We start from the raw sequence: 21,842 nt of genomic DNA on the forward strand, positions 1-21,842 counted from the left end.
CTGCTGAGCTTGCAGATCCCGACTTTGGTCCTCTCAAACTCATTTGGTTTCGCTTCTTCGGAGAGAAAGGTTTTGCTGTCGTTCGAGAGTGACCGGGGAAGCCTGGCGGAGGCGGCGGGAGCTTGCGGAAGGGCGTTTTGCGGCTCATTCTCTGGGCCGGTTCTTACAACTCCCGCACCTTCGGTGGGTCCGGGAGCCACCGCTTCAGGATTGTTCACAAGCTGCTTGCTCATATCTCTGTGACTGGCGTAATCCTAAAATGAGAACGTCACATATTTTACCAAAAGGAGAAGAAGAGAAAAAAAAGTGTTGGCACTGCGGAGATTATACGAATTTTTGTCCTCGTGCAGGAAACGCATGCGCCAGAAAATCGGGATACAGGAGTGTTGCAGAATTTCGAGGAGCCACGGCTCGCCTGCTTGCCCTCCCATTCAACGTTAATACTCTGGGGGAAAAAAGAGTACGGTGCACAAAAAAAACCCCACCCACCCCCCCGCCAAAAACCACCAAACAACAAACCTCAAACAAAAAACAACACCAGCATCTGCAAACCAGTAATTCAAGTTTAAATAAGTGTTTCTACAGCACTGCGCCGCCAGACCTCGTTAGATTTCACATCACGACTGTGGGATGCTCCTTTCCCTATCACCAGTGTAGAAAGATTCTTTAATTTTACGCCCCATTTCCTTTCTGTCATTCAACAATGCACATCTGCTTTTTTTTTTTAATATATATGAGCAAGAGACAAGCTGCCCTGTAGGCAACCGGGGATGTTAAAAAACAAGTGAAATAATGCTGGTGAAGATTTCTGAGCTGGCTACTACACTTCAAAGCCCGCCAGCAAGACGGCTTTTTTGCAAAATAAACCCTCAAAACATAATCGCACCGCCACAGTGGGATTATTAACGCCACTAACAGTAGCTTTCCCCTATTCTTTTTCTTATGTTTCCGACTCACATAATGCTAAAGATTTTATTTAAGCTTCCCCTATCCCCTATTAGATAGATTACTGGCAACACTCTCACACTCACCTCTACCTTTCTGTCCAGTTTAAAACTACAATTTAAAATGTATCTTCATTTTATACATTAAGCAACCTGCAGGCGAACCTTACCTTTTCCATCAGTTTAATGTTAGCTTTACGTATACCCTTTCTTTTTCCAGTGTCGCACAAAACTCCCCGTCACCATTTCCGCCACAAGTTTTCTCTCCATAGTAATCCCACTCTCCCGACACCAGGCATAAAGTCTGCAGGAACTCGGTCACTAAATGAGGGCATTTTGGGGTACCACCGCTTTCCCCGTGCTCGCCCTCTCCCCTGCAGCTTCCCTACCCCGTTCGCGGGAGGCTCCGCGCTGGCTCCGCCGGCAGCACCGCGGACAGCTCCCCGTCCGCCACCGCCTCCGGCTCTTCTCGGCATCGAAGAGAAAAAATCAGGCACTTACCATACCTTAAATAGCCACAGATCGAGCCGATAGAGGTGAAAGGAGCAGTACAGGCAACTGTCAGACTGGATTTTGCCCAGTTCAGAGCAAAGCTTTCTATACTTCCTTGGGAAAGACTGGGTTTGCGTCAGTGCATAGCAAGGTGCCCTTCGTGTGACATTTTCTTGATAATAAGGGTTTGATAAATCATTACCATTGGTTTCAGATTTTAAAGGGACACCGAGAAGCCGGAGTGCCGGCTGGCTGTCACTCACGCGGCAGTGGCATTGCGTGTTCCCTGTGACTCATATGGGGGCTGATTACTAAACCAAAGCCAGCCTGAGCGCGGCAGAACTTTCTTCTGGTAATTAGAGGGAACATGTGAGAAACACGTACTACTGCACCCAAGGCAAGAGAGAAAAGGGGACAAGCCTTCCATTCTACTCCTCTTCCTCCTCCCTCTTATTGTAGTGCAATCCAGCTCCCTTTTTAAAATCTGCATTTCTGCAGTTCACAGATCAGACATCATAATAGCTTGTTTATATACGTTATCAATTCATATATCCATATACATGGATATAAAAATAAAAACATAAAAATTATCAGTTTTGTGTCTAACCACATACCTATACACGGAGTGAGAAGCTCACTATGTATAAGGTACACAAATACATTTAAATTGTGTCTTTCTTGGTCTCGTTGCACGAAATTGCATCGTATTGTTTATTTTTACTGTGCCTCATGGGGGAAACTTCAATTAAATTTAAACGATACACACAAGAAAACAAGCTTCTCTTTCATCAAAACTGTCTGAAGAGCAGTTAAGTGGGAGCAAAGATGACGGCAACAACCCTGAAGTTGCTGGTGCTCTTCCCTCACCCATCAAAGCATTTATGTTTGATTATTGGGGGAGAAATTATTCGTCATTAAAAGTCAGGTGTTGACTGACAATCGTTTTTGCAACTAAGTGTTTCACACCTAATCACGTCTTGTAGCTGTGATTTGCTACTTGAGGGGCTTTCTCAAAGATCTGTTAAGCACAAGATAATTTTGTTCATGCTGACCGAAAAAAAAAAAAGAAAAAAAAAAAAAAAAAAAAAAAAAAAAAAGCGCATTGGCGAATCGGGATGCTCCCTACGCAACCTTCCCAGTTGTTTCAGCGTCAGCGACGCTGTTCATCCGCATAGACCCTGCTGGTGTCAGCTTCTCCGGAGAGTATTTCACATTTTAGCGTAAGCAGAGTGGAGCGTGCGCCTATGCAGGGGTGGGGGGCTGAACTCGCCAGCATCACGCACGTTTCTTCTGCGTCCTTGCTTTTACGGGTTACGAGCATTTGTTTCGGAGGAGGAAGTAAATAAAAAATTGGCAGTGGCCCAGCCAGTGCTGCGGAGCCTCTGGCTGCGGGGTGCCACCCGGAGCGGCCACCCCGGCAGGGACAGGGCAGCTTTGTTCCAGCGCCGCGGCCGAGCTGCGGCCCCGCTGCCCCCTCGCAGCTCGGCACTGCGGCGGCAGCTGAAACTCACTGCCACGATTATTGACAGCCCCACGGAAACCGAGGAGCTGGGGGCCAGCAAAGCAGAACGGCGAAAATCGCTTTTCGCCCAAAAGATCAGTCAGCCTCGCAGCTGAAAAATGCTTTTGGCTCCCAGCAGAGCTGCAGAGCGCATTCGCAGCACAGCTCGTTAACTTGTGATGTTGCTTCGCACATCTTCGAGCGAAGGTATAGATAACGGGGGTTACCTATACCATAGGTATATAATTACTGTATGCACATACAGGTATCTTTACACACACTGTCTGTAGATTGTTGCACGTTCCTGTCTTTAAAGTAACTTTTCTGCCTCTGTTCTGTCATGCAGAACAGGAACCTGGTCTCGGGACAGGAGCGGAGGGGAGCTGGATGAACTTAAGACCCTTTCCAAGCCAAACCAGTCTGTGATTCCATGTACTTTCCGCGGGTCTGTTGAGGAGTCGAGGGGCGCTCACAGAAGCTGGTTTTATAGGGCGGGGCAGAAGCTGGTGGTGTTTTGCAGCGTTTCCTTCTCGAGGCATCCTCCAGCCGCAGAGCGATCGGGTCGTTGGCTCAGCCGTGCTGACCTCCAGTTACATTAATGCTTCTAAAGGCACGGGCCGAATTGAAAGCGACAAGACAGTAGTCCAAGAGATATTTTGCTCGGGAAGACCTCTAAACGTCTTCTAGAGTAATTTGGTTGACTTATTTTGCTTTCCCAAAAATCGGAAAACTCACTCTTCACGTTCTTTTCCAAGTTATATTTTTGCTTTCGCCATCAGTATTAAAACATGAAATCGAAGAATCACCCCTGGAAAAAGGGAGTCGATCTCCTCTACTTTCTGAAAAGTCAAGAGCACCTCTCCTTCCTCTGTATCCCAGGGAAAGCTCTGGGAGGGAGTGGCACGGCCGGCGGCTCTCGCTGAGCACCGGAGCCAGGGATCCATTCTTGGTCAAGAGGGAGACCCACGGAGTAACACAGCTCAGTTTTCAAACCTTTTCCTTTGTCCTACCCGTCCGTGACCGGCCCCTGGGGCCGCACAGCCCAGCTCCCTACCGCCCCTGCCTTCTCACACGCGATTTGGGATGGAAACACTTGCTTTGGTCCAAACTCCAAGTTTGGATTTACGTTTCTTTACGAAACCAAACCAAATCCCTCCAATGTGGGGGTTTAGCGCCCCAGCTAGCAGCCGTCAGGTTCATTCAAATGATTTTTCTGAGCCTCTTGTCATCGTCGCTCCCGAACGCCTGTCCCGCAGGCGAACCACCCTCGCAGCCCACATCGGTACCAGGGATTAAGGAACAGAAGCTGTCTGTTCCTTAATCCCGAACACCCCTCCCTTCCTCCCTCCCTCCCTCGGGGCTCTGAGGAAGTCACCCGCCCCCGACGAGAGAATCCTCTGCCTGGAGGGATCCCTGTTTCCTTTCCAAAGGGAAATCTGGGAGGGAGGGCGGCTGCGTGGGGAGGGTCACGGTCTTTCTAACAGAAGGGAAGACATCGCTTCTCCTCCCCGAAGGAGCCCCTGGGGACCCCTGCGAGCGGTGCCCCCTCCGCGGGAAAGGGCTGCCCACCCCCTCCGCGGCCCGTGGAGCGGACGAGCGAGTCTTAATTACTTTGTCAAAGATGAAAAATAGCAATTGATTTATTTTTCGCCCCTTGCCGGCCATCTTTCCTCTTCCCCTGCCCCTTCTTTGCAGATAAGCAAAGACGCGAAGGAAGGCGGCGGAGCTGAACCGCCGGGAGAGGGTCTGGGGCTGTACCCGACCCCCGGCTCCGCGGGCTCGAGGGGCGCTGCTGCCTCCCTCCCTCCTCACAGGCACTTTCCTGGCTTTATGCCGCATTCGTGCCGTGCCTCAGTGGAAAAAAAAAAAAAGCCAAGTCACGACAGGAGCAAGCGATGACACCTCTCCACAAACACCCCTAACACGCCCACGGGCACCCGCGCAGTTTTAATCCCTGTGCTAAAATCCCCCGTCCTGGCTTCTTTATGATGGAGTTAAGCAGTGCAGCTATTGATCTTAAATCTTTCTCGTCCCTTCCCGCTGGAAAGTTTGCCTAAAAGGGATGGAGGCAGCTGCCGCAAGAACAGGCACCCTCTTCCCCGCTGGTTTCTCCCACGACCCCAAGCCGCAGCCTTTGCGACCTCCGCAAATGCCACCGTCTGAAGGCACAGTCTGTCCTGGGAAGCGATTCCCACAGCACATTAATCCACGCACCTCGAGGGAGGGGAGATTTCCTTCTTCCCTCTTCTCCTCGGGCTCTTTTTTTTGTTGTTTTTGTGGCAGGGAAATCTTGGCAAAGCCAGGGAAAACCCTTTTGGCCGAAGTTCTCCGTAGGGGCGGCCACTTACACTCTTTTATCCCTTAAACCTAAAAGGCAAATACAATAGTGAAGGTGAGGATGAATGTGATCCCGGGGAATGCCTTTGAACATCCACTTCAGACTGCGATTGAACAGCTTAAAGGCAATTAGAGGCGTTAAACGATAGCTGTGAAATGCACCAATTCCACCCAGACCAAGGACCTCGTGGATCTGACTTGCAGTCAAAGCGGTTTTCAAGCGATCGTGCCCCTTCCATGGGAAGAGGACGCTGAATTCAGGAAAGTCCTCAGCAAGTGCGAAAGGCTCTCGCTGCAGTTCAGGAGTCCAAGGAATGAGCAGGTCTCCATCGGTTTTCTGGGGTTGCACAGCTCTCCCCAGTGCATAAATCTGCCCTCACCCAGGGATCTTACAGAGAAATTGCAGTTTTGGATAACAGGGAGAAGTCAATGTGTGTGAGAAAAGGGTTATGCCTTTTCTCATAACCAAAACTGGTCTTAAGCCTTTGTGATATAGCAATTCATAATGCAAAGCCAAGAACAATATTGTATTCACTCAGCTGAGTTACACACGTACACCAGCAAAAGTAGATGTCGATGAGCCAGACCTTGTGAGGGACACTTCACCTTCAATTTCATGTATTTCCCTTTTAATTCTACCTATATGCAAAAAATTGTACAACCTTAATTCCAATGAACAGTTTTCCCATGCAAAGAGCACGGCCCCTTTCTTAAGGCAAAGAGTCACCTCTCCAGGCTGCAGCATTCTACCTCTCGCAGTTAATTATATTCAAATAAAGAAGAGACTGTAAAAATCTTTCAAGTGATAATTACCTGTTATTTTCATCCTGTGAAATGCCTCAGTCTCATCCCGTTATTTATTAGCTCTCCTGTAGGCTTTCCAATTGCCTTAACTCACATAACTCTCTGGATGGCCCCTAGATTCCTGACAATTATCAAAGTCTGGTATCCTTATTTTAAAAGGAGTCAGTTCCCTGAGAGGTTTAACTTCTTCTCTGGAGACCAGTGTAGATAACAGAATTAAAAGAAAGGGGGATCAGGTGGGGGGAAAGCAGAAGCATCTGGAGGAAATTTCTGCACCACTGGCCAGGCATTGATGCTCCTAACAGCTATTTCCCCCAGATATACATGCTTCTTCATTTGTTTGGACATTTGCCTTAATCACAGGGCATAATCTCAGTATAGGATATAATGACCACAGCTTTGAACTTTCACTTTGCAGTAGAACAGGACATTAAAAGGAAAAAAAACCCCATATATTTAATGAAAAAATTATAAGTACATGCTATTTAGAGCTGTAAATAGGTTTCCATTATTTACCTGTAAGCAATCAAGTCAAGGATATTTTTTTCTTGTGCCACAGTGAACTCCACACTTAGCTTAGCCCAACCACTGAACTTAACATGTCCCCCTTTTCAGGTAAAATTGCACCTGTCCTAACATTGCAAACAAAGTAAAAATACATTTCTTTGACCTAGTGATGGTCAGAAATGGATTAAGAGCAGTGGTTTCCTCCAGCTGTACAAATACACAATAACTGTGTCAGGACTGGGAGCAGACAGGGAAGACTCCTTGAATCCATGCTGGTCTGTGCAGGGGGAGCTGCACACGCAGCACAGCCAGGAATGCTGTGCAGAGCAAGCCAAGTGCTTTGGATGTCATCAACCTGGTCACCTCATCTCAGGCTGAGCACAAACCTGAGAGGGGGCTTGGGCAGGGGCTGTGGCAGCCATGGGACAGAGAGGCTGGAGCAGCAGCAGATCCTGGCTCACAGTGGCACAGACTGGATGCCAGATGGAGCAGGACAGGGAAACAGGGACGAGGAACTGAGCATGGGGGCACATTTGATCACAGGGAAGGTTCACCTGCAGAAAAGTGCCCAAACCAGAGGTGGCTTTGCTTGGCACACTCACTCAGTGTTGAGCCATCAAGAATCAACTCAGCTGAATTTCAATATTAACAGAGATTAACACTCTAAACAACACTGCCTGAAATGAGCAATTCTTCAAACTGTCACCTGCTATCTCAGTCACTTGCATCATGTAAAAATACCACATTAAAGTTTGAACTCCTGATCACAAATTTGGAAAGAAAATATCACAAATAGCACAAATATGAGAGAAAGCAGATTTTCAAGCTGGTGTCCTGTGAGGACAAAAGTACCCGCCCCACAGGCGAGATTCCAGCAGATAGCCAGGCCATTTAAACACCTTTCACTCTCTGCCTTATCCACTTCTGACTGTTGAGTCAAAAGGAAAAATCACAGCATGCACCTCTGTGAGGCTGTGTGAGCTTTCTCCAGGGTCAGCAACATTGACTACAGGGTGCCATTTAAAGAAAAAAACATAATAAACACACTAATGTACCTACTTCAGTGTTTCACAAGGCAAGCCATGACAGTCATTTGGATTCTGATTGGGGAAAAAACCCCACCAAACCTTAAATGTATTCTGTGGTCTCTCATGGGAAATTCTAATTTTGTTTAGGCATGGATTCTTCACATTAAATTTGTTTCCTCTTTCACTGTGAAAGGGGAGCTCTCCCAACAGAGTGAAATGGGTATGGTGATTGTCATACAGAGTTAACAAAAGTGTGATCCCTCTGTCAGCATGGAAAAATCCCACCCTTCATCCTGCAGAGTGCCAGCTGAAGAAACCCATCTGCCCAGGGTTGATAACCCAGTATAGGGATGTAAGGCTAAATCCGTGAATGGTTTGTAGGACATTCATAGGCAGTGAATTTTTCAGGTCATTAGTTAAACCTAACATTATTTTGGCTGAAGAATAAAGATTAAACTATGAAGTTTCAGCTACAGCTTCTCTCACTGGGCTGCCTATTTAGAGGACATTAGTAATGACTCCCCTTTCTGAATCAAAGTGGTCCCAGTACACTTGGAACAACTCTGTGGGAATATACTGGTGGAAACATTTCCAACCCTCCTCAGCAGAGTCCCAGTGTAAATCCAGAGAGAGATCCTGCCCTGGGGTCTGAGCCTTAGCTATGAGCGTGCTGGGAATGCCAGCACTGTGCAGCTGGGAACACATCCCTGCAGCTGAGGAGCAGGAGACAGGGATGCATTACCCAGGCACTTTTCAGCTCCATTACACTGTCAGATGGCTCAGAGGGGCTGTGCCATCGCAGCAGAGGATCTGCCTTACAGCTGTACGTGTGGCTGTTACTCACAGCCCCCTCAGCTGTTTGTGGGAGCTCCGCAATCCCACAGTGTCTGCGCCTCACTGGGCACAGAACCAGCTCTGGGACCCCTCAGTGCTGATCTGGTCATGCTGAACTAGACCTGACTTGCAGCCTTCCTTCAACTGTGATTCTGGAGAGACAGCCCCAACATTATTCACAATAGAAAAAACTTAAATATCCTCGTATGATCTGTGCATTCCACTTAGGGCATGTGGTTTGAAATCACAAATATTGAATGGCTTAAAAATTGGAAAAGCAAGTAAGCCTCTACCAGTTTATACACTGAAATCAGGTTTAAGCATTCTCTTGAGCTTATATTTCCAATCAGAATGACAGTGTTCTCCCAAGGTACGAGATTCATTGTTTAAATTATAATTTTGTTAATTCATATGCTTAATTTTCTGAAATTCTTTGTAGCTTCAGCAATGAGTCCCAAAAATACTTAATGCCTTGGACATATGAAAAATTCAAGGTGATCCACTATCTAAGATAATGGAAAATCAAACTTTGACTTCAGTGTCAAGATAATTTTCTTATCAAGGTTCTCAGCTCACTCTTCTTCTTGTCAGTGAGATGGTAAGAGATGCAAAAAAAAAAAAGTTCACCAGAGGTACTTCAGTTGTCAGCTTCTCCCAAGTACCTTTTTCATTTAATCATTCTTTATCCTTTCCTAACAAAGCCCCATTTATCTGGAATGCTCAAAAGATGTCTTCTCATCACATTGCTAAGAATTTAACAAAATACAGCTAAATACCATCATTGCTCTTTTGCAGCTAAAGAAGCAGACAAACAGGCCCAGCTCAGACAAGCAGTGATGAAAAGGGAAGAACCTATCTAGGATGATGTGAGACTGGAGCTTAGCTCTGCCACGAGCCCCAGGTGACCTCAGACACATCACTTCCACTGGAATTTGAAGAAGCATGGGCAGCAAGCTCCATCCTTTCTGCTCCTGCTCAGCAGTAGCTCCTCTGAGATCAGGTCTGATTGCAAGGACTCTATTCAATTACAAATTCCCTTGTGTGACCTCTCAGCACCCCCCAATAGTCTGAGATAAAAGCATTTAGGTAACTGACTTCAAAACCTGTTAGATGTCTTCATTTTAGGCAAAAGCACAAGGATATGGTTATGCTGGCAGCCAGGAGGAGGTTTCACATGGTTAGGCAACTGAACCAAGAGAAAATGGTGAAGTGTAATGACAGAGACACAGACCCAGACCGTCAGGGAATCTGAATCATTTATTCAAAGAAAGGAGCTGGTTATACACTTCTTCAAGGCACAGTATTTCCTCACATGGTACTTCTCACTACGTGACCTGTCCCACGTTGCCATGTCAGCCACACGTGTTCTAAATGTCCTTTCATGGGGTGATCACGTGCTGTTCACCTGTCTGTCAGCTCCTGGCAGGCTCCTCTCTGAACGGCTCTGCTGTGAGACACCTCTTGTCCCAAAGGCCAGGCAGGGACTAGCTGCCATGTGCTCCTTTGTGCTGCCATGTGCTGCCATGTGCTGCCATGTGCTCCTTTGTGCTGCCATGTGCTCCTTTGCGCTGCCATGTGATGCCATGTGCTCCTTTGTGTTCTGTATGATTTTATTCTGAAGTTTAAAAAATCTTGCTTGGTGTTGTGTGTTTGACAGGCACCATTGGCTTGGTGTGCAATAGAGTGATTGATTTTCTCCTTCATGTACCTTTGCATACATGTTCTCCATTTCAGATGCTGTAAAAGCAAAGGAATCTTATAATTTTTGAAAGACAATCCAAAACAGTCTTAAATAGAAATTCTTCCACAGAATACTTTTTGAAGTAGTTGAGATACTTTGACCCAAACTCCCAGTTATTTCCATGGGAAATACTCCTAACATTTTAGTAAATGCTTCAGCTAAAAAGAATAATTTAATACACGAGTCCCTTGCCAAGGAATGATGCACGGGTTGTGCTTACTTCCAGATCACCTTGGACAGTTCTAAGGAAATAAGATACTGCACCAAATTCTTTGTTGGAGCCTGAACATTTAGGACTTTGCTGAAACTTGGCATCTGAGCATCTCCAGGTTCCCTTGTTGCAGAACTGTAACTTTTTGGATTACAGCTACCAGTATGGTGGTTCATTGAGGGACACTATGAAGAATTCTATCAGACATTTTTATTTCCCTTCTCCTTTTCTTACTCTCTCTGTTTAAAGTGTTTTGAGACTAACCCCTCAGTTCTCTTCAAGCTGACACAGAAATCCGAGAGAAGCCTTTTGTTCTTTTGCGATACTTGCATTGTGACAACAGCATCTCTCTGACAATCATGAACACATCTCCCTTTCATTGCAATGGGGCAGATGAATGGAAAAGACATTTAGTGAGATGATATCCTTTGGAGAGACTTTCTGACAGTGGAAATATTTGCTTTTCCATTCTGCCACCTCATCGTGGGTGTAGGGCCCAGTCAGATGAGATGAGGGGGGTTGAGCTTCTTTCTCCCCACTCTGGGCACCAGCATGGGGATGATGAGCCAGAGGGTCAAACCCCAGACAAGTTATGCCTGCCCAGATAACTGCAATAAAACTACCTGGACCAACCAATTCCTTCAATGTCAGCACACTCATCTCCCCTGTGTCAGAGGAAATTTTTCACTGCTTTACAGGAATTGTTACAAAACTGACAACACAGAGATATCTTAGATCTAGAGGATGGGTCCTGCCTCTTTCTGTCCAATTTGCTCATCTTCAAGAAACACATCATTATTCAACTTTGAGCAATAACATTTAGACAGACAAATTCAATTGATTTTGATGTCTGGAGACTTTAGCCTAGAGAATTTCACAGAACTTGGCCATATGTTCCTTTCTCCAACTTTCTGCTGGGATTGACAATTATTAGTGATTATTCTTCAGGCATAGGAGAAACAAGCCAGTTTGGTCTGCAGCAGGCAGAGGAGCAAATTCCAGGTACCACCCAGGACTGATCCTGGGAAAAAGCAAAGAATCCCCAAAAAAGTGAAGAAGCACACAAACACACACTTCAACTTTGAGACAATCACAATTTGGGAGCAGGTGGGAAATACAGGGAAAGAAACAAAACCAACAAAAAACCCCAGAATCAGACTGGAAATGGATGTACTCTCCAAGGACATGCAGTAATAAGGTCTGCAAAACAGAACTGTTTCTTCTGCAGAGATGATCTGAAAGCTACCAGCAGCTCCTGATATCAGCTGACAGAGTCAGCAATGTTCACACAGGGTTGATACAGAATCTCTAATTTATTTTTTTTTAGGCTATCAAGGCCACCACAACCTGCTTCAAAACTCAGATTTAGATACAACAGGCAGGAGGACTTGAACAAATGGCGTCCCCTTGGACAGTCCCAGGCAGAAAAGAGGGGCATGTGCATGCTCAGTATTTACTCTTGGTGAGATTATCACTGAACATACAAGTATAGAAAGCTTGCATGTGAAGCCAGAATGGTATTAAAACCCATGGCAACACGGTATTAACCCCTGTGGTTTAATTATCTCTCTCAAATCCCACACAATCAGAAGGAAGCAAGCTAGAGCAAACTGTAGTCCCTGGAATGCACTGCAGAAAAATGAACTGTCACCTGCACCATCTCTCCCCTGGCCCTTCATCAGATCCCTGCAAAAATCCTCCAGGTGACAGCTCATCTCCCTCCCTTCTATTTCCATGCTAGTGAGCATGAAAAATAGCTTCACAGTATGAGCTGCAACAGGCTGCAGGGAGTGAGGAGGAAAGAGAAAAATGACCTGCAGAGGTGTCTGTGAAGCACAGGAAAATGTAATAGGATCTGGTGATGTTTTCTTAAACCAGACGCTGCTCTAGGTTGAGGTAATTACTTTACCAAGTTGCAGGTAGGTATTTTACTGCCTTTTATAAACTTCTCATCTCACCTACACTCTTGTTATCAGCTAGGATTATGCATTCCTCTCCTTAATTCAGCTTCATCTCTAGAGAAATCGTAAATTACACTCAGCTAACCCCATCTAAGTTTTTATTCCTTATGGAAGACAGGTAGAGGTGAGGCACTCTGGAAAGAGACTGTATTTAAAATATTTTATGCAAAAAAGCATATGATAGATCTACCTAGTGCCTCAGCCTCTCTGGTTCTCCACCACACCACCTTTCCAGAGAGACTGGTGAAGTGTTGCATAGCACACGTCAAACAAATCAAAGTTTGGTGCTTGATCACTTCCCCTCCTCCCCAGATAACAACAGCTGCACATATCAAACAGTGAATGCACATGGGGAAGGAGATTTGAAAGAAGTATTTGTCCTCTTCCAAAGGATCAGTACACTTCAGCATTTTAAAAATACAGCCACCAACATCAGAATATGCTGAAGAGCAAATTGATTGGCAACGACCTACTGAAAACAAGGTTTATTGGTAATATATTAGCTGGGCATTCTGACTAATGGGGATGGCTTCCTTTTGCTCTCAAGTCCTCTAACATGAGGTACAAACACAGGAATTTATTAAGAACGTTCAAGCACAGAGTGGTCCCAGAGGAGCAATGACAGAACTCAGGAAAAGCAACAATGTCCTGGCAGACATATCAAAGAGTAGCATTTTATCACAAACCTAATGAACTCCCCTCTAAGTTCTTTGTAAGTCTTTTCTCAACTCTGTAGACTATCATGAAAATTTCTTGCTGGGAATAAATCCATGTGAGAAGTGGTGGGACTGGGGTAACAGCTCAGTCATTTCTTGCTTACTCCACTGACCGAAGCAAAGTGTGCAAATGGCAAGTACAAAAGCAGACTACAGGACCACAGAATTATAGGATTGTTTGGTGTGGAAGGGACCCTAAAGCTGATCTTTTTCCTACCCCTCTGCTAGGGACACCTTCCACTATCCCAGGTTGCTCCAAGCCCCATCCAACCTGGCCTTGGACATTTCCAGGGATGGGGCACCCTCAGCTTTTCTGGGCAGCCTGTGCCAGATGATGTTACAATATTGATTTTGTGGAGGTTTTCCTGCTGACAGCTCTCTTACCCACTTCCTTCAATAATGTCTCAATTACTTCAAAAGTAATTAACTGTCACATGGATGAATAAATCAGGCATGAAACATCTGATTCAGAAAAATAGTTCCATGTGAAAACCACAAAATTCCATTAAGGGCTGGGCTCAGCCACAACCCTAACTCCATTTCTTAGCCAGATGTTGCACTTAGGTTTTAACTTCAGAATTGACCAAAACAATGGATTAAAAGGCAATCAGAAAGGCATGAAAGATGGACTACATACTCCTGCCCTCACACCACATCCTCTGCTTGTGGGGCTTTTTTTAACATAGGAAGACGAGAAAAAACATGACATTTTTAAATATTAGAACACAGATCAGCCTGTTCTGAAGGAATGACATTCAGGAAGTTTGCTTTAGAGGAAACAATCTTATTTTTCATTTAAGCACTACAAAGGAGGTTGCCGTCATATTTTTGAGGAGCTTGCATTCAGAAAGGTAAACTTTTGCAAAAATATAAATCCCTAGTCACTTCAGAAAATTTTGATCAGAACTGAATAGCTTGATAATTAAAGAAGGATAATTAAAGAAGATAATTGTAATACCTCCATATCCTCTGTTTTTGACAACATTACATGACCTTGGTTAGCCAAACCCCCTCTCCTTCCATTTTCCTCAAGTGGCAGCGTGTTCCCTGCTGTGGTTTGCTGTCATTTGCAAAGGACGTTGGTTTGTTCCATGTGAGAAGTTAGAAAGATTGGGGATACCCATCCCCACTAGGCTGCTCAGTCCAGGTCACTGTCACCTGGCACCCTAAAGGGTGCAAGCCAATGGTAACAGCATTATTTCTACCTCTGGGGACACCACATATCATCTGTTATTCTCTAAGCCAAATCCATGTTGGGGTCTCCACAAACACAAGAGCTGTGACTGTTCTGAAGGCAAAATGCTCCCAAAGTTAACATCAGTGCATGTATTAGTATGAGGCAAGAAACTCTGCACTGCTTTTTCTCCTCAGTGCAAGGCTTTGTATTAATTCCCAAGCAAGCAAGCATGCAAGCAGGACAGCACAGTTTAACATCTGAGTCACAGAGGCCTCCTCCTCCTCCTCCTCCTCCTCCTCCTCATATCCAATTTTCCAGTTGAGTAGCCTTTGTTCCAAGAATGTCCAGTGCTGTGACAGGAGTCAATACTATTAAGAAATTCCCTCTTTTCAGTGTTCTTCTCTTTGTATAACCCATCAGAAGGTTAAAAAATTCAGTTCTACTTACTGAATCCTACTTGTATTTCAGGCTTAATTACCTAAACCTCGTTACCCAAAGTGGATGAACACTCCTTCAAGGGAGCTCCTCGTGGCTCCCAGGACCTTTGGTCTTCTGGTGTGTCTCCCACCAGGTCACTTTCCCTCCTGCCACTCTAGAGCTCTTTCTTTCATACAGTCAGTCTGCAACACTCAGGGAAACAGAAGAAAAAGCTAAAATTCTTAGCAAGATTGACTTTATAAGGAAAAGTACTGCAAACAGGGAGTGATGGTTCTAAAGAGTGAAGCCAATATGTATTCATTTGTTTGGACAATACTGGATGAACAATGCCAATTTTACAGATTTTTGTTTATTTATTTATTTGCTGATTTTTAATTCTAGTCTATAATATCACCTGCTCAAGTGGTGAGCCAAGTGCAGTGATCCCAAGGTGCAGTGATCCCAAGAGGAGCACACCTGGAACAGATTCTGTTCCAGTAGTATTGGCACTATGTCCACTACAAGGGTTTTCACCAGCGGTAATTTCCCAGATGTGGGTATCCTCTAAGCACTTGAATCACTCACACCTTGCTCCTCATTGCACATTACTCTGGGGTGCAAATGTGATCTTTCTCAGTTAATGCCAGCCACTTTGGAAAAATCCATCCCTTCTTTTGTATAGGAAGGGATCATGTATTAAGATGCCAGAAAGGTGAGGAAAAAAACCCTGAAAAAAAGGGTATCCAGTTTTACCTGTTTTTCCTTGGAAGAAAACAAATTAATTTGAAATGCCTCTCAAATCACCATGTGAAGGGGGATTATTTTAGCATCTGCCAGTTGAATCCAAGGAGAGTAATTTTATTTGCGTAGTAGTTCTTACTTGTGAAAGGCTAACTTCAGCCAACTGGTTTCCAGGGGACATATTTGCTCTCACTCTATTTGCACTGATGTTTTGAGTAGTACCCAAGTGGAAAATAGAATTAACATGTTGAGTAAGCTTTATTCCTCTTTAATTTGTTATCACTGTCATTAACAGTCTTTTATTTTACTTTGGTTAATTGTCAGAGGAACAACAAGAGAAATGTTATAAATCCAGAAATTGATTGTTTCATGGTGGAATTTTTCCATGGGATGAGTGAGGCCTTTTCATTTACCATGGAGGAGTTCAGAGAGCTTTGGAACCTGGAGGCATTTGCAATTCAAAGAAACCCAGCAACAACTTTGCCATTCAGAAGGAGATAGAAATGAAGTTTGTTTCTCTTTTGATATATGGGAATTACCAAAGCAGGTAAAATTCTGAGCCAAGTGGTGGGCACCAGGGAACAGACATTTACACATTACATTCAGGTGCTGAAAAAGCATGAGCTTTTAAAATATCCTATTAATAATTCCTGTGTGCATGGTACCTCACCAGCAGGAAGGCTTCTTCTTCTCTCTCTGCTGCTCAACAATATCATTAAATTAGTATTTACCAATACCACTCTCCCCTGTGAAGTTAATTATCAACCTATGAATTTAATAGAAGGTAAAAAATTGTATTAAACAGCATACGTTTAAACTTTATTACTAAACTGGGATGACTGAACCATATTCAGGTTTATGTCCACTTATATAAAAGCAATTCATACTGGATATTTTCTACACCTATTTAATCACATAAATACTTCTGCATATTTTTCTGCAGTGCTCATAACACTAAAAGCCAGATTTTCCCTCTAATTTCCCTTTCCATGTAATAAGGTATTTGTCTTTTAGTTAGATGTCACTACTTCACCAGCTTTAACATCTGTCAATGCCTGGATAAACAAAATAACGTAAAATGTCTTTGCCATTCCTTTCAAAGTTTGTGTATTCAGATATATACCCATGACTTTATTTTTGGTTGCCTTTGAAAACTGCTAAATGCTGTTACTATGCAGTTGATCCATGTAGTAAAAGCAGTAGCAAACTGTACTTCTAAACCTGGTTTCTAAAAATAAAATCACCACTTTATTCTTCACACAAGCCTTTACTTTCAGCCCTTGATCTTCCAACTCCCCCTCCTACTCTTCCAGCCAGCTATAGAAGGCTGTGTCATTCCACACACCTTGGGGAAGACACATTTCTACAATTTTTCCTTCAGATAATTTCAACCAGGGACAGAAAATGCTAAGAGTCATTACTGCTGGGAACTTCAGGCACTATTAAACAGAGAGCAGAGAAACATCCTTGAAATAAAACTCTTCAAACCTCGCTAGCAGCCTACATTTTTATTCAGAAGCTGTATCTCCCAAACCAGCTCTCTGAATCCTCTGTAGAACTTTATTTGAAATTGAGGCCTTGCTATTCTCTGGATCACAGAAGCTGGATTTGTCTCATTACAGCACACCCCACAGGACAGAATTTAGAAGGTCAAACTAAGGTGTACACACAAAAATCCTATTAAGAGACCCCAGCATGGTGCTCACTGAAGAGTCATTCAGTAACCAAGGACCAGAAGCTCCCAAGTTTGTCAGTCTTGCTTAGCTGCTCTGATGGGTAGAAGCAGCAAGATAATTTTACAGCTTAGCAAAACATTTAAAAGCACTGCAGAAGACAAGATTAAAAAACCCCAAAAACTAACATACCATTAACATCTAATAAGGAGTGGAGCTGTGAGCATCCATATAATTTTCAGGTGGGTTATTTATCTTCAAGTACACAGACTTCGGGCACAGATTTGCAAGTAGAAGGCAGGGCAGCCTTCAGGTTTTATTCTGAATATTAAAAGAACTTTTATGAATCATAGTCCATCTTAGCTCCTCTGACTTTGGGCTAAATATAATGCAAATTTCTTCAGCATGAATAGAGATTGAGAACTACTGGTAAAGAACACTCCTTGAGAAAAAGGTTAACTATGGGATTAAACATTAAAAACTTCTGTCCATGCAACTTCAGAAGTGCTGGACTTCATAACTAAGCATGGCAAAAACATATCTTCCAAAAACAGCCCCTTGAATGCCCAAAACCCACTCCCATACACAAACTTACTTATATGAATGACACTGCTAATACCTGACACACAGGTTTCCTGATTTTGTAAATGAAGGCACTTTCCCATTAAATTTGTAGCTGCCACCTGCAATTTGGGTCAGGCAAATTTTATCCTCTTGGAAAACAGACATGCCTTTACCCTCATGTATTCATCTGCCATTTGCTGAGTGCAAGTTTCACAAAATGAATTTATAAAGTGGATTAACGGTCCTAAAATTACTGATGTCAAATAAAAGGCTTTGTTTATGCATGAAACTGCACATTAAGGAAGGTATCATAATTCTATCTTGTATTTCTTCACGCATCTGACGACTGACCTGAAATTACCAATTGTATTTTTCTTTATATCCTCCTAGATATGCATCACAGACCCAATCAGATGTTTTAATGGGCTTTGACAGTTCTCCATTAGCAACAACAACTTATTCATACATTTCAAGGCCTGTGACAACCCTTTGTCTGTATCTGTCTTGTTGCACCTGCATCCCCTTTCTGCTGTGCCTGCAAATCAAGCAAGCTCTGAGCAGTACTGGTTGCTGAAGCAAAGATTAGATTTGTACAGGGGTTGTTGCATCTCTCAAGAATCAGCTGCATATTCAACATTTCAAATTAAAGGACCAGGGAGAAGAGGAGCACCATATGATGGGACAGATCTGGTCATCAGAAGCAGGAGAATGCTGTCAGGGCACATTAGAAGTTCAAACAAAATGAAAACCAACAAAACACCCCAGAGCAGGAAAAACCCGAAAACCAGAGACAAGAGATGCTCTGGAAAGGAGCCAGCAGCAAACAGCTCTGCGGATCATGTCAGGCAAGAATCATGAGGTGAAGAAGGAGCAGCGGAGAACCAGTGGGGTTTGCTTCTGCATCAAAAACTGCATCTGTCCACAGCAGCACCAGGGAAGGAGAGGGAAGAACAGAAGAAAACAGAGCTCTAAGGCAGGTAAATAAATGCCTCATTTGAGTTTCAAAGTCACAGAGATCTAACCCATAGGATATATAGTTTTAATACTGCTTAGTCAAGGGAAAAAAAAAGATTTTGTCACATAAGATGTTGTTGCTAAATAAATAAATTCTGTGAGGTAAATTTAGATGAGCTGGTGTAACAGGCAAACACTGTGAGATGATAAGTGAAATTCAGGCTCTCTACAACTTATTTTTTTCTTTCTGTTCTCAATACAGGAGCACACACTGAAGTAATACATTTAGGTCTGAAATTGTGACTACCCCAATTGCTAAAAAATACTTTAAAATTTGATACACCAATGACTGATGAACAAGTTGTTCCTACCACCTGGACAAAGAAATGCTTCCATGAACTATGCAGAATACCAGCCATTTTCACACTATTTTGTTTATTTACTTATATGTTTTTAATTCAGCTACAAATAATTTGTGTCTTTGGCCACATTGACCATGTTCTGCAGAATAAAGGATCACATTTGTATGAAGGATTATTATCTCTCACTGGACAAATCCAAGGGCACTTCTACTCCAAATAGTTACTTTCCACTTTTCTGCCTCAGATTCAATCATTAGAATTCCTTTAAGTGGGTATTTATTGATCCTGTTTTCTATAATATTTAATTCTTAGAGTTACAATTAGGAAACGTAAATAACTCATTGTGCTTTCAGATGAATCCCATATTTTTCAATTGCTAGACTGAAAAAAGCCCCCTATAATTGATGGGTTATTTCCACAGGATGCTGTGAGACAGTCACCATGAGATCAATGTCCACTTGTGTATTTGAAGTTCTTTGAAAATCCAGTGCCTTTATTAAATCACCATCCTCAGGCTTTACACTAATGGAAATCTTTTCAGAATATTTTCCTTCTGGCTAGACGATACCAAATCCTCAGTGTTTGGCAGAGTTGGTTTTTGGGGGTTTTTATTTATTTATTTTAAGAGCATTTACACATTTTCAAGCTTCTTTTAACTTTTAGCCCTGCAACCCAAGGCTACCCCAACTCTCTAGCGGGCTTTGCACTGCTCCCCCTTTGCATTCTTTTTCTTCCTTTCTTGCCTTCTGCAGCAACATTTACACAAACATAGAATCCGCCGAAGTATAAAAAAATTCAGATTGGAAGGGCCTTGAACAAGACTAAAATGCATATATGTCACCAAGCTAGACAAGTGTTAGCAGCTCACTGAGACTCACATATGTTTATCACTGTAGAGCATTCCCACTTCTCAGATACTATTGGGAAATAAAACTTGCATCTTTGACTTTTTCTGTGTGTGCAATTGTCTCATTTGAATGAAGTTTTTTAGTTCTGAAAACTATTGGAGTGACACCACACCGCAACAGAAAACAGACAGAATTTAAGAACTGTGTGCAGTCTCATTTGCATAATGAGGGATCCAAAATCAGTACCTGAGCATTCTTGCCATGCGAGCTGAGCTCCTGACCATCCACATGTTAATCAGGACATTTAAGGAGCCTAAAGGGAATTAAAATGAATACCTACATGCACATCCCTCTCCCGTCAACAGTCAACCCTTGAGTGTCCAGTGTCTCTGTAAGAAGTCAAACCAAACCCACATTCCAGCAACTGCTTTTTGTTTGTTGTGATTTTCCCAAAGCTGCTAAGATACACACTTCCATCCACCTATGCCCCAACAGGTCAGCAGAGAAAAAACTGTAGGCACAAATAAATGAGCCATCACAGGACAGACAGAATTTCCAATTACACAGAACACAAGGAAAGCAGCCACTGCATTATATCACAATGGGTTCATTTATTCAGACAAATGTAACTGAAATGTGTACAACTTTTCAACTGCAGAAGTGTAGTAAAAATACCGTCTTTGTTGCAGTTGGAATTCAAAAATTATTCCCACTGGGATTTTCCAGCTGCTGTTGAGGTACACTCACACATGACTAAGCTGCTTTTATCACAAAAAAATACTATACAAGGATTTTGCCAGCGGAAGAATAAAACATTATTGAGAGATCATATTTATTGTTCCTTACAGCAAGACTTTAGGCTCATTTTTTCTCACCTAGCAGTCTCGGGTAACCCAAACCCATCTTTCTTGCTTTCCTCACACCACGTGAAGCAGCAGGATCTGATTTTGTCGTAAATCTCAGCTCTAGGTAACTTTTCCATATTCTTGTGTCTGTGCACACACACAAACCCAAGAGTTTACCATTTTTGGATATTCCAGAACAGTTATGAGCAGTCAAATGCAGCATTTGAATTGAGCTCCTCCCAGACACGGCCAGAATTTCACTGAAGGCTGTACATCTGCTGCGTGTCCTTCACTGAGAGGGTGATGAAGAGGGACCGCGGATCCTTTCTGTTTTTGCGGACTGTGATCTTCCCTCTCAGGGCCTCTCCTGAAAAAACAAGAAGGAATTGCTCTGGTTACAGTATTGAATCACTCACAGTAACAGCAAAGATGCATTGCATCCATGTTGCCTAAGAAGTTGTTCTCAATTAATCAGATTTTTAAAAGTCAAAAAAAGTTGAAGTTTTCAAAGCTCTTGACAACAAACCTAAGTCAAACTGAACTGCAGTTAAACCTGGAGAGGTGCCAAGTTCTGGCTGATGCTTCAGTTCTCAGAGGTCCACCCAAATTACTGATATGCCAAATATTTCACTTGTGGCGGGGGAAAACCACGGTACCCCTTGGATATATTCACCATCTTGGACTAAAATCATGTAGTCACAAAAACATATTCCCTCCCTGCTGTATAGGCCATGTGATCTGTATTTGCACTGCATTTCATTTAAATTCTGACTATGTATTTTTTTAATCTGACAGGAAATTACCACAGAATTCTCTGTGGCATTTCAAGTACACATATTATTAATTGCAGGTTTTGTTTTACAAGGTGTCAGTGTCATAGCAGTTGATGGGTATGTCCTTCAGTTACACCCAGAGCAAATGCTTTTACACAGAAGGAAAAAATCTAATCTCAATTTCTTTTCAGTCCTTACTAAGACCTTTCATTTAAGGAATATTTGTAAATTAAGAATATGCAACCCACAAAATACAAACATGTACATTTGTAAATGTGTACATTTAGGAAGTCCACAGCTGAGCCACCTCATCCCACCATTTTAAACCTGGAAGAGCTACATCCTCACAGAGGATTCTGCTGAGCACACTAAAGCAGGCTGTGATCCCAATCTGCAGCAGGAAGTTCCCTGC

At 43.3% G+C, this 21,842-nt stretch overlaps 1 protein-coding gene across 1 annotated transcript in view; it reads right to left on the minus strand.

Annotated features, from left to right (window-relative positions):
• Nucleotides 1–20,406: 20,406 nt before the first annotated feature.
• PRMT3 (protein arginine methyltransferase 3) overlaps nt 20,407–21,842 on the minus strand; it is a 55,344-nt gene continuing 53,908 nt past the window's right edge. Inside the window, exon 15 of the mRNA XM_041461864.1 lies at nt 20,407–21,024. Coding sequence (XP_041317798.1) covers nt 20,915–21,024 — 110 coding nt within the window. The 3' untranslated portion in view covers nt 20,407–20,914. The remainder of the gene's footprint in view (nt 21,025–21,842) is intronic.

The sequence above is a fragment of the Pyrgilauda ruficollis genome, unplaced genomic scaffold, assembly GCF_017590135.1.
Source record: "Pyrgilauda ruficollis isolate IOZ18807 unplaced genomic scaffold, ASM1759013v1 scaffold156, whole genome shotgun sequence".
NCBI lineage: Eukaryota > Metazoa > Chordata > Aves > Passeriformes > Passeridae > Pyrgilauda > Pyrgilauda ruficollis.